This window comes from Grammomys surdaster, unplaced genomic scaffold (genome assembly GCF_004785775.1).
Source record: "Grammomys surdaster isolate TR1022 unplaced genomic scaffold, NIH_TR_1.0 275, whole genome shotgun sequence".
NCBI lineage: Eukaryota > Metazoa > Chordata > Mammalia > Rodentia > Muridae > Grammomys > Grammomys surdaster.
Window position 1 is genome coordinate 1,366,952 of NW_021604716.1, and position 12,230 is coordinate 1,379,181.

The 12,230-nt window shown below is 43.4% G+C and overlaps 1 protein-coding gene across 2 annotated transcripts in view; it reads left to right on the plus strand.

Moving 5' to 3' along the window:
* Rfx4 (regulatory factor X4) overlaps nt 1–12,230 on the plus strand; it is a 132,269-nt gene that overhangs the window by 95,668 nt on the left and 24,371 nt on the right. For both annotated transcript variants that reach the window (XM_028776974.1, XM_028776976.1), the window contains 2 exons: nt 10,877–10,996; nt 11,283–11,444. In XM_028776974.1, coding sequence (XP_028632807.1) covers nt 10,877–10,996; nt 11,283–11,444 — 282 coding nt within the window. The remainder of the gene's footprint in view (nt 1–10,876; nt 10,997–11,282; nt 11,445–12,230) is intronic.

The window sequence follows — 12,230 nt, forward strand, 5'->3', positions numbered from 1 at the left end:
CACACATCAGACTCCCCGCCCCCCCCCCACACACACCACAATATCCAAACACTTTTCTGGACTCTGTGTACTGAGTCCAGCTCTGTGGAGTCATCCATAGCCTCACTGGCTGTCTCTGAGGCCACAAGGACATCATGAAGGCGTGTGTTGGGGTTGGGGGACTCCACTGATAGGCTCTTCAGACAGTGAGAAGGCACTGACTGAATGCTAAAGGCGAAATAGTGAAACAGCCCTGTGAGAGTGAGGTCTGCTGACAGAGAGACCTGCCAGTACTTAAGGACGTGTGGGGTGGCTGTGACCAAGCACTCTTCATCAGATGTCCCCAGTGTCTGCCATTCCATGGGGTCAATCTGCAAAACTCCATAGCTGTGGTTGATCTGAGACCGGGCACAGACAGGCCTCAGGGTTTAAGCCTTTGCAAACAGTGGGACTGACTCCCCAGGATTGTGCTCTACTGCTTTTCGTTTAAGATTGACTTTTGGTGTTGTGATTAACGTTTCTTCAGCAATGCACTCTGGCCTATCCTCTAGAAGAGGACTTCTGTACTCACGCCCCTTCTTTTCTTGGTCCCTCGGGTCCAAGTCCTCACTTACTACTCTCCACTAGGATGGTGCTTGAGATCCATCTCCAGGTCCTGTCTCTTCAGGCAGAAACCTGGTCCCCAACTCGGTGAAGATATCATGCTACCTATAGGACACAACTGCCTGCTTTTCAGCAGACAGGCAGTACGTCTGCTCACCCACATTGCCCATGCCAAGGGAGGCAGAACCTGGAAAGACATTATCTGGATATTCAGAATTCTAAAAACACTGGCCTCTGGTCTCCTGGTGTCTGTACAGGGGCTTTTGGTAAAGTTTCTGAGTAACTGTTCCCATGCCGTCTTCTGCAAGTATAGACATGCTCCCACTTCCTTAGTTTCAAATTAAGCCAATCAACCCTCAGCTTCCTCTGGGGCTTTAATCTGACACATTTCCATCTACCATTTTATGGACCGGACACTGTTTCTCAGCCGTGTCATACAGTGAGTGCTACTGTCCCAGCCATGTCATATAATAAGTGCCACTGTCCCAGCCGTGTCATACAGTGAGTGCCGCTGTCCCAGCTGTGTCATACTGTGAGGTGCCACCGAGGCAAATGCAGGTATGTTCTCTAGGAAAGCTATTGATACACAAAGAGAGGCCTTCTCTTGACCAATTTCTTCTTCCTCAGCCCTGGGGTTCTCTGAGCCTCCCCATGCTTCAGCTACAGATAGAAACTCTCTTTGAGTGGCGTATGGAAATGCTCTGGTCACTGATGCCTGGGCAGTGCTATCAGATGTAGCATTTTGATGACTTGCAGTTCCTGGTGGTTAATGTTAGCACATGTTATCCATGGCTCTGGAAAGATCACTTGCGTGTAACTGCCTTCTTGTGTGTGGCTGCTTCTGCTTAGGCATATGGCTGAGTAGTATCTTGAGATTTTTCTTTTCATTGCTTCCAAACCAAAGACTGGACCCTTTTCCACACAAGCACATGCAAGCACATGCACACCGAGAGGAGCCTCTCCTCCCTTCTCCCTTACTCTTCCGTTTGCTGATCCGTGGAATCAAGACACCACTGACCACCCCCAGCATGCAGGAAAGGCAGAGGTTTCCCTTGTTGTTGTTTTAATTTGCAGATCGTTTGTTTCAGCTGAGTTAATGGTCAATGAAAAAATGAAGCCTGGACAAAAAAAATTGTGGTTTATCAATACCTTGAATTTCTTCCTGAAATGTATGACTCTTTAAAATGGTTTAGGTGGGTTTATTTCCTCTCTAATCACACTGTTTTGCAATATACTGGAAACTCAGGTAAATGGCAAATATACATATATATGTACATGAATATGTATAAAATTTTGATCACAGTCATCCAGACTTAGAGGAATAGTGCAAACAAGCCAAACAACTTAATTTTATCCACAGGTGCTTTAAAATTTTTGGATTAAGTTTTTTTTTAATTTAAAGAGACGAGAGAAAAGAACGCTCATTAGACTGATGTGAATACTAACAGATGTCAGGAACAGTGGAAGAGCATCTTATAAGTGCTGAGGACAAATACTGCCAACTTAGTATGAGTGAGGGCAACAGAAAGGCGCATTCAGTTATATATATACATATATAGTTATATATATGATACATATACACACACAGTAAGAAGAGAGAAGTTAACCTGATTTCACTCTTAGGTATTTTCCAGCCTTGAGTGAGCTGAGACAATGCCTGCCTCTAAATTCATTCAGCAGGCTCTGAAACGGTCCAGCTCATCTGACTCATTGTTGAGTTTTGCAGCTTGAGGCGACAGGCAAGTTGAAAGAATGTGCGGCAGACAAAAGCCCAGCTCCCCCTTTCTGCCTGTATGTGTCAAAGACCCAGTTGGTGGCTGTGTTTGGGTCATGCGTTCGCTGTATGAAAACAGCTAATTAGGAAAAAGAGCCCTCTGTTCCCTGGCCCCCTCCCCCAGCTGTAGGGGCCAGCTCTATGTATCTTATAACTTCTGCATGGTCCCCAGCATGGTGACTAGTGTGCGGCTTGTACAAGTGCCAGCTTGGCAGGCTGGCCACTACAGTGATCTTGGGAAATATCTCAAAGGACCCTGGCAGACTCTACCTCCTCAGAACAAACTGTTTGAAAGACATTTGATACTTTCTTCTCCTTGGTTACTTTTCACTGTTGTCTCTGTAATTCCTGTTCTCTCTGTCCGTCTGTTGCTCTGGAGTAGCCAGACTTTTCTACTGTAAACAGTATCTCCAGAAGAAGTTCGCAAAGGTAACAGGTGACAAACTTTGGTTCTGGTTATATTGACCAAATGAAGGCTTCTGTCTCAAAAACCACTCCTCCTTAGTCAACTGATCTGAATTCCGTTCAGGGTAGACCTGAGTTTTCCTTTCGCCAAATGCCCATTTATTTCACCATTGTGGACATCTGGAAAGTAACAATAGTTTCTGACGTATTCCAGAGTAAAACTATCTGAAGAGACAGCTATTGAGGCAGGGCTGTGTGTCTTTCCACATGCCACTTTTCTACAGGTTTGTTCTATTGTCCAGCATCAAAGCTCACCCTCCTGGCTCGAGCTGGGGCTGAGAGGTCCCAAGGGAGTGGCTTCCAGACATGGTCCCTGTGATGGAAACTTCCAAACTGCTTCTCGACACTCAGGTGTTCTGGCTCCCCATTACCCAGAGCCTGCTAAACACTAGGACCTGATGTTGCTAGTGTTGGTCAGGCCCTCTCCAAGCACTGAGAGCGTGAATTTCCTTCCCTGGTATATGCCCAGAGAGCAGGAGAACTTGTGTGTAAGAGATTCAGTTTTTCCAGGGAGAAGGCATCCTTCTTGGTTCAACTGTGTGCTCTTTCCAATAAGCTGCCCCGACCTACCTGCCTTTCTAAGCTCAATACCGATGGGAACTACAAAATAATATTTATGGAAAGCCTAATAGATTTTAGACATTATATTAGCATTTTTTCCTATTACTGCCTCCAGTATGTCAGGTAAGGAAGCTGGAGCAGAATGTAATAAGGACTTCCCTAGAATTAGGTATACAACAAGGCAGACAGTAGCCAGCAATAGTTACTTTAACAAATATTTAATAAATATGTAAGATCTTATGTCTTACTTTAACTCTTCAAGGCAGATGGACACAGGTTCCCTCCCCGAGGGCAGGAAGGGAGCTTGTTGGATCTCTTTGCCCAAGCTCAAGGAGCCAGCATGGCAGAGTTGGTTCAAAACCAGATCTGTCAACCTCACCATAAAGCCCACACTCGTTCTGACCACTGTCACCCAGACTCACATGAATGGCACCAAAGCACCAGACAACTTCATTTTATCCACAATGATGCTTTTAAACTTTTGGATTAAGATTTTTTTTAAATTGAAAGAGATGAGAGAAAAGAATATTCATTAGATGGTTGTGAATACTAACAGATGCCAGGAACGGTGGAGCAGCATCTTATAAATGCTGAGAACAAATATCACCAACCTCCTAGGGTGAGGACAACAGAAAGGTGTATTCAGTTATATAAAGACCAGGAGAATTTGGCATCCACAAATATACACCAAAAAGTGAAGGCTGCAAAAGAATGAACTTTAGCAAGAAGAAGAATAGAAGCCACAGGCATGCTGGCATCCGAGAGACAACAGTTTTCTGATTATCACAGCTACATAACAAATTACCCCAAAGCAAAGAGGCTGGTGACAGCCATTTCATCATTCGGACAGGTTCCTGTGATCAGTACCTAGGGTGACTCGGGTCTGTATGTGACCATCCAAGGATGAAGGTCTGACTCACACAGTGAGTTCCTTCACACACTGTTGGCTCAAGAGTTCCAGGCCTCCTCTCCCCTAATCTTTAACGCAAAGGATGTGCATGAATTGGGGGACCCTGTCTGACGTGAGAGAAACATTTATGTAAACAAGTTTAATTAGCTAATCCTTTCTACATTTGGAGTGTGTGTGTGTGTGTGTGTGTGTGTGTGTGTGTGTGTATGTATGGGGGGGCATGCCACAGCAAAAGTGTGCAGGTTAGAGGGCAACCCTTGGGAGTCAGTTCTCTCTTTCCACCATTGGGTTCTAGGAACTGAACTCAGGTCCTCAGGGTTGGCAGCAAGCACCTTACCTACTGAGACATATTAATGGCTCCCAAACTAACCTCTCTGTATGTTCTTTACAAAGACAAAGCCACGTTCTAGGGGAAATACAGACTGTGGAGTAAATGAGACGTTAATGCCTAAGGAGCGATTGAAGTGTCGAGAGGTCTTTGTCTCCACTGGAACTACTAAATAACTTCAGGGTGTCAGAGACGTGTGTTTATATATGCTTTTGTAGTAAACATATAGGCTGTATGTATAGGATGAATTAAGAGACTGTCACTATGGCGACATAATCATAGCTTACAGGGGAAATGAAATACTGTGAACTTGTAAGCTATGGCGAGAACTGAGGAGGTGAGACACAGAACGTAGGTGGTAACGTTGAAAACAGAGCGAGATGGTAGAGACGACCATCAGACTAGATGAGGAAGTTTATTCCTGTGAACACAGCAGGCAAAAATACTCATATACATCCTTAATTTATAAAAACACCCCATTCTTTTAAAAGAATAAAAATTAAAACTAGAAAGTAATAACATATTTTACGAGCTAATCTCAATTTCAAACCTGGTAAGAACAGCAGGAGAAAAAACCACTGTGACTCAGCTACATGGTTTCCAGCAGAGAACCCCAGAAGACATAGTTCCTCCAGGGTCTGGCACAGTCTCTCTCTGTGTAGCCCCAGATGGCCGGAAATTTATCATCTAGATCAGGCTGGCATCAAACTCACAGAGATCCACCTGCCTCTGCCCTGTGAGTGCTGCGATTAAAAGTGTATGCCACCAGGCCCAGCCTTTTATTTTTAAAATCACAGGTAATGGTGGGTGTAATGTTTCAGTGAGTGGGTAAAGGTGCTTGCCTCCAGATCTGACGATCTGACCTTGACCTTTGGGACCTACAGACCAGACAGAACTGACTTCTAGAAGTTCTCCTCTGACCTCCACATGTACACAGTGGGACATGTGTGCTTTCACACCCACTACCTCACTATACTCACACCCACATACACACACAGAGAATAAGATAGTTGATAGATAGATAGATAGATAGATAGATGATAGATAGATAGATAGATAGATAGATAGATAGATAGATAGATAGAACCTGCCAAAATCTGAAGTATAATTCAAAGCCTACACATGGTTAAGCAGCATCCCATATCCATGGGTTAAATAGAAATGTCAGGTGGTCATCTCTATAGTTTATAGAGAAAGGAAAACATTTCTTTGCAGTCACTTTCCATGTATGACTTTTGAGAATCTTGTAAAGTAGAAATCAAAGAGGATATGAAAGAGCGTTTTAAAATCTCTACAACAAACAGCTCACTGAATGGTGATGTATCTTAAGTTTTTCCATTTAAGGTACAGAAAGTCAAGAATAACTTCTTATACTCGCTAATAAACATGTACTAGAGGTCTAGCAAATCAATAAGAAAAGGAAATGTATGGATTAGAAGAAAACCACAAAATCTTCTATTTAGAGATATTATGATTGACAAAGAGAAGGGTCCAGGGGCTGACAAAATGGTTCAGTGGGTAAAGGGGCTTGCTGTCAATCTGACCAGCTGAGGTCAATCCTCAGGGCCTACCAAAGGTGAGAAGTGGGTCTCATACCTTGTCCTCTGATCTCCACATGTTAACACACACACACCACATGTGCATACACATAATAAATAAACATAATAAATAAACATAATAAAGTTTCTTTAACCAAAGAGTCTATAAGCTACTATAGCCTTGGGAATTAAGTTACATCCATTTTTATAAAATAATTAATCTGCTTAGCACAACATTGAACTATTATTTTAAAATAGCATTATTCACAGTAAGGAGTGAGTCTAAAAAGTACCTAGAAATAATTCTGAAGTACAAGTATTAAGATCTGCAAGGCTTTATGGCCAGGACTGGTGGCTCATGCATCCCTGTTGTGTCAGCATTCCGAAGGCTGAGACCGAGGACCATTGCAGGCTCGAGTCCAGCTTGTGATGCACAGTGATCAAAGCCAGCCAGAGCCACATGATGAGACCCTGTCTCAAAGAAACAGACAGGGGAAGAAGCCCTTCAAATTAAAAAATATATGGCTCGTGTTTAGAAAGATTCAACCTTCTCAAAAAGATGTTAATTCTCTTCAATGTATAAATTCAACGGACTTCCAGCTCACATCTTCGGTTTCTTTGAATGTAACAACCTGATCCTTGAATTCCTAAGGAAACCTGAAGGGTGAGGAGAATGAAGATGCTGTGATGGGAAGGGTGAACAGGCTGAGTCTGGTAGGGACAGACTCGGCTGATCACAAAGTGAGACAGGGTGGCATTCAACCTGAAGCCACAGCCCAGAGACAGCGGAGCCAGCCTGGCAGGAAGGGAAGCCCGTCTTCAGCCACAGATCCACACTTCTGGAGTATAAGGGACTTCTGATGAGACAGGAGAGGGACTCAGAACGGCGGATTTTCTATGACAAGAATTTTTTAGGGTTGACTAAGATGAGATTAGATGCTCCACCTTCCAAAAAAGAAAACATCTACATGAAAAACAATAATGATGACAAAAATAGAACTTAAAACTGCTTTAAAAAAATAGGAAATGATCGCTTTATGATCTTGGACTAGGAAATTGTTTATTAAAAAGTAAAAACACAAACACACACAAAGAACAAAGAATGAAAGAAAATACTGCCAATGTTGACATTTAATTTTATATGTATATAAAATTATATATGTATATATTATCACGGATCTTGAAAGAATGTGAAGGAAGGCGCAGTGTGAGGCGGGACCAGGCTTCCTCTGCCGGGTGTTTGTTGGATACTATAAATCTGCCCTGAGTGAGAGTACTTCTAGTCCTGCCACAGATGGAGTGAATGATGTCAGAGCCACCCTGTACTCTTGGATGGCCACAGGATAATTCATAATGGGGGCTCCCGCCCACCCGCCGGCCTGTCCTCCAAGACTAAGCCCCTCTCTGTAATCACCTGATCTCTTGAGAATTTCAGATTTTTAAATAACCTGCTCATGCCGTCAGTTCTCCATCTGTCACTTGGGACTTAGTTTTCTCAGCACCTTCAGGGCTCAGTTCATGTTGCTGCGGCCATTCTAGGAATGACACATTGGGGTTTTAAACTTGTGCTCAACAAGTCTCATAAGCAAAGCGAAAGCATCTCTAAAAGGGACATCGAAGGAAGAGGGATATTTTGCAATGGGTATATCTATCAAATGATTAAAATCTAGAATACAGTGAATCACAGTCTAAGAGATCTATATGTCTGTCTGTCCATGGATGAATCCATCTATCCATCCATCTATCATCCATCCATTCATCCATCTATCCATCTATCCATCGGGGGCACGTCCATCAGAGGACAACCTGAGGGAGTGGGTTCCCTCATTCTACCATGTAGTCCCAAGGAAAGAACTCAAGGTGTCAAGCTTGGTGCAAGGGCACTTACCCATTGAGATATCTCCTTGGTCTTTAAATAATTATTTCTTAAAGCAAATATTCATATATATACATATATATACATATATATATATGTATATATATATATGAAACAAATACAAACAGCACGTTACAGAAGAGGAAATTCTAACGAACAATAAGCATGTAAGAAAAAGTGTGTCTTTGTGGTAATTAGGTTATTGTAAAGTCCATACCCTTTTGCCCTGTATCTTACACAGTACTGGTAAAAGGCTAAACTATGCTGGTGGGCAATTTGCCACTGTCTGTTAAGACTGGATGGGCAGGTGTTCTTGGGATTTGTTGGTTAGATTTTGAGACCTGGATACTAGGAGACACAGACAAAAAACTTCATTGTAGCCAGTTTTCAAGGATGAAATTTGTCAGCAACCTAGCTTTCGGCAGCAGGAGAACAGATAAACTGCGGCCATTCAGCATCAAGTGCATGGACCTACAAACCGAAAGCTGCCAAGAGCAGGTTGTGGAATGTCGTGTTGAGTATTTGTGTCATTTACATCACACTAGAAAACTATCTGTGTGCTCTCTACAGAAGCAAGTGGACAGTAACAGTATAAAACACCCATGAACAGTAACAGATTCAAGATTAGTGATTATTCAAAGGGACAGACGTAGGAGTCGGGGAAATTACAGAAAGGAAGGGAAGAGGGACTTAATCTTCCCTTTCAATTAAGAAACATGTGATTTAAATATAGAAAATGTTATGCATATCATAAAACTATGTGGTAAGTATACTAATGTTCATATTAAAATGCTCTCATCTTCTATAAGCTAGGAAAGTTAGGCCAGACTTAAGAAAATTCTAGATTCTATCAAATGCAGTTGAGTAGGTTATCATACTGTCTCCAATACTTTTTATCATAATGGCCTTTGCTGATCAATAACTCTGGGCCTGAGCAAGTGCTGTATACTTCCTGAGTTTCACCCCCCTACACACACACACACACACACACACACACACACACACACACACACTAGCATCAAGTCCTGGACATTCCACAACCTGCTCTTGGCAGTTTTCGGTTTGTAGGTCCATGCACTTGATGCTGAAAAGAATAAAGCCGTCACAGTGCTCTTGGACGGTGGAATAGCTTAGTCCAGTACGTACAGTAGGTAGCGTAGTAGCCTGTGCTTGACTGTTCCTTCATTCCTGTAATGTATGTGTGCTGAGTCTCTGCTGTGCCCCTGATGCTGCTTGGCACAGGACAGAGGACAGGAGGGGGTCTCTAAATCCCTGTGTTACGGAGCTACAGCATCTTTCCCCCACCCCCCGCCTCAGTCCGTCCCTGCAGGTTTTCTTGTATATTTACCCTTTCCTGTGGCCATGACACCCTGGCACTGAACTGCCTATTGCCCAGTCATCCTAATGATGGATTTTTAAGGACTCTGTAGCCCTTATAAAGTCAAGTTTCAAGCATCTGAGTACCCTAGTACTCAGAGACCACAGCATGATTGCAGGCAGGGGTGATAGCTCTACAAAGCTCCTGACTGAAGAATAGCGGACAATTGGAGACCTATTGGGTGCACGTGGATGGTTTCTAGGGGACTTCCTGGACAAGCACTGCTAGGGAAGCCCCCTCCTTTTTTTTTTTATCACTCAGGGTTTTCTGTTCTAATTCATTTGTTCATAGATGTTCCATTCCATCCATGCTGACTTAGGCCAACATCCTAGCAAATGATTTATGAATGCTTCAAGTGTTTGATGTTATCTTTTGACTTTTTTACTGTAACTGAATGAATATTACAATGTATATGTGTGTCACTGTACATATATCTGTCTATATATGTCACTGTATATGTAGCTCTTGAGATAACAGTTATCATTTATTAAGTACCCAGTGTATACTTACTCTGCCGTGAAAGCTTCACTGACCCCCTTTTAGACACAATTACATTGCATCATAATTAAACAGCAGCTTCTGCTCTGAGTAAACGGGTTCAAGTCTGCTTCTGCCACATAACTGTGTGTCTTTGCATGTTTCCGTGACTCTTTGTGTCTTGGCTTTCCCCTTTGTAACAGAGTACTATTTACCTCATATGGCTGAGGATAGATTATACACAGTAACCTACACGGGGTAACGTACTGCTTGCCAAGAGCACTCACTCAGTGTGCATCTAACTCTGTCTTTCTTATTGAAGAGAACTAGGCAGGGAGGGCTGAAACAGAAATCACAATGCCATCTGTACTGGATGGCTGTAGACCTCGGAGAATGCTGAGCACAGTCTGGTGCACGGACCAGTCTTTAAAATGAAGGCTCACTCTCCTCCTTAAGGACTATCTACTTCAGAAGGAAGAGTACTCCTTGGAAAACCCCAACTCTTTCCCATCTGGTACCTTTTCTAAAAATCTCCTGTGTCTCACAAACATTTATGGCAATGAGTCTGTGATTGTAGGTTTACTATTTCAATTCTGCTTCTGGGATTATGCCAGGTACATTGGTACACACCCAGGAACTAAAGGGCACGTTGCGACCATGGATGTGTTTATAGGATGTGTGCCTTAGAAAGAATGGAAATGAGCACCATTGTGCTGAGCTGGGCAGAGGGAGGAATGCCCAGGTGAGGATGGGGGCTGCTGGGAGCCTGAGCACTCAAGCGCATTTGCAAGTGGCTCAGTGTGCACTTTTTTTTCATGATGATGTACTAATGGGCTTGGCTGGGAGTATGGCAAAGGTGAAGAGACCATGAGGGAGAGGCATGGATCCCTGAACACTGGTGGGGGACACAGCAGCATGCCGTTGGCCAGGTGGAGGGGTGGCACAAAGCAGCATGACTGACTTTTCCATCTGCTCTCTCCACACCAGGATCTTTTCACCTAATTCACCTGATGTTCGATGACTACGTGCTCTACTTGCTAGAATCTCTGCACTGTCAGGAGCGGGCCAACGAGCTCATGCGAGCCATGAAAGGAGAAGGAAGCACTGGTGAGCGGAGCTTTATAGGAGTCTCAGGTCTTAACAATCTGACTGATAGAACTTGCCTCTGTTTCCTTGAGTCCACACAGCCAAGAATTTAGCAGATGCTGAGAAATCAACAATCTTTTCCTCTTTAGAGTGGGCACTTGGGTGCATGGAAACCATTGAAGGGTTTTAAGCAAGGACTGACCAAGAGGACACAGATTAGAAAGCCAGTTTCTTTTTTATTTTTGTTCTTCAAAGGCAAGTGGCCTTGACCTTGGGATCTAAGAATGTACCTTTTCTCGAATTGCAGCTGAAGCCCAGGAGGAGATTATCTTGACAGAGGCTACCCCACCAACCCCTTCACCAGGCCCATCATTTTCTCCAGCAAAGTCTGCCACATCTGTGGAGGTGCCACCTCCCTCTTCCCCTGTCAGCAACCCATCCCCTGAGTACACTGGCCTTAGTACAGCAGGTAAGGGGGCATGGGTCTCCAAAGTGTTGGGTGGGAAGTACATCTGGGAAATGGGTCTTCCTCAAAGCCCAAAAAGGAATAGTGGGATTTAGGATTCCTGGATTTGTGAAAGGCTTATAGGTCTCAGATTATTTATGACTACAACTTCCATATGTTGCTGATTTCAGTTGGCAGATTAAACACATGATAAATCTCTATTCCCCAAGGTAAGCTGCAGAAACTATTTAAGATGTCATTTAAGGTAGTATACAGGCATCCTTGAAAACAAGAAACATGTACCCAAACCTGAGCAATGTCTCTGGAAAGGTAGAGAGGCAAGAAGCCATGCCAAGCTACAGTAGGACAAATCAAGGCAGCGGCTGTGACCAGAGTTGATCTTGGGCCAAGCTTGGACCACACTGAATGTGACTTGTAGAGCTGATGCCACTAGGTTGTTCAGATGGGAGATCCACAGCCCAAGACACACAGTGTTGTACCAGGCTAACTACGCCCAAGAATCTCCAAAAGCCTCAGTAAACACAAATACCTAAAACAAGTGAAGGAACCCCAAAGAGATACTTGTATATCATTGTTCATAAAAGTATGTATAATAGTCAAAAGGTAGAAAGGACCCACTGCGTATCCTTTGCCCATCGATGGGTGAATGGATATAAACATAGCATACGGTACAATATTTCTAATTCTAATATAACACAACATGACTGAATCTTGACAGTATTGTGCTAAGTGAAATGAGCTAGACATTAAAGGACCGGTGTCTGACTCTACCTGTACAGGGACCCAGAG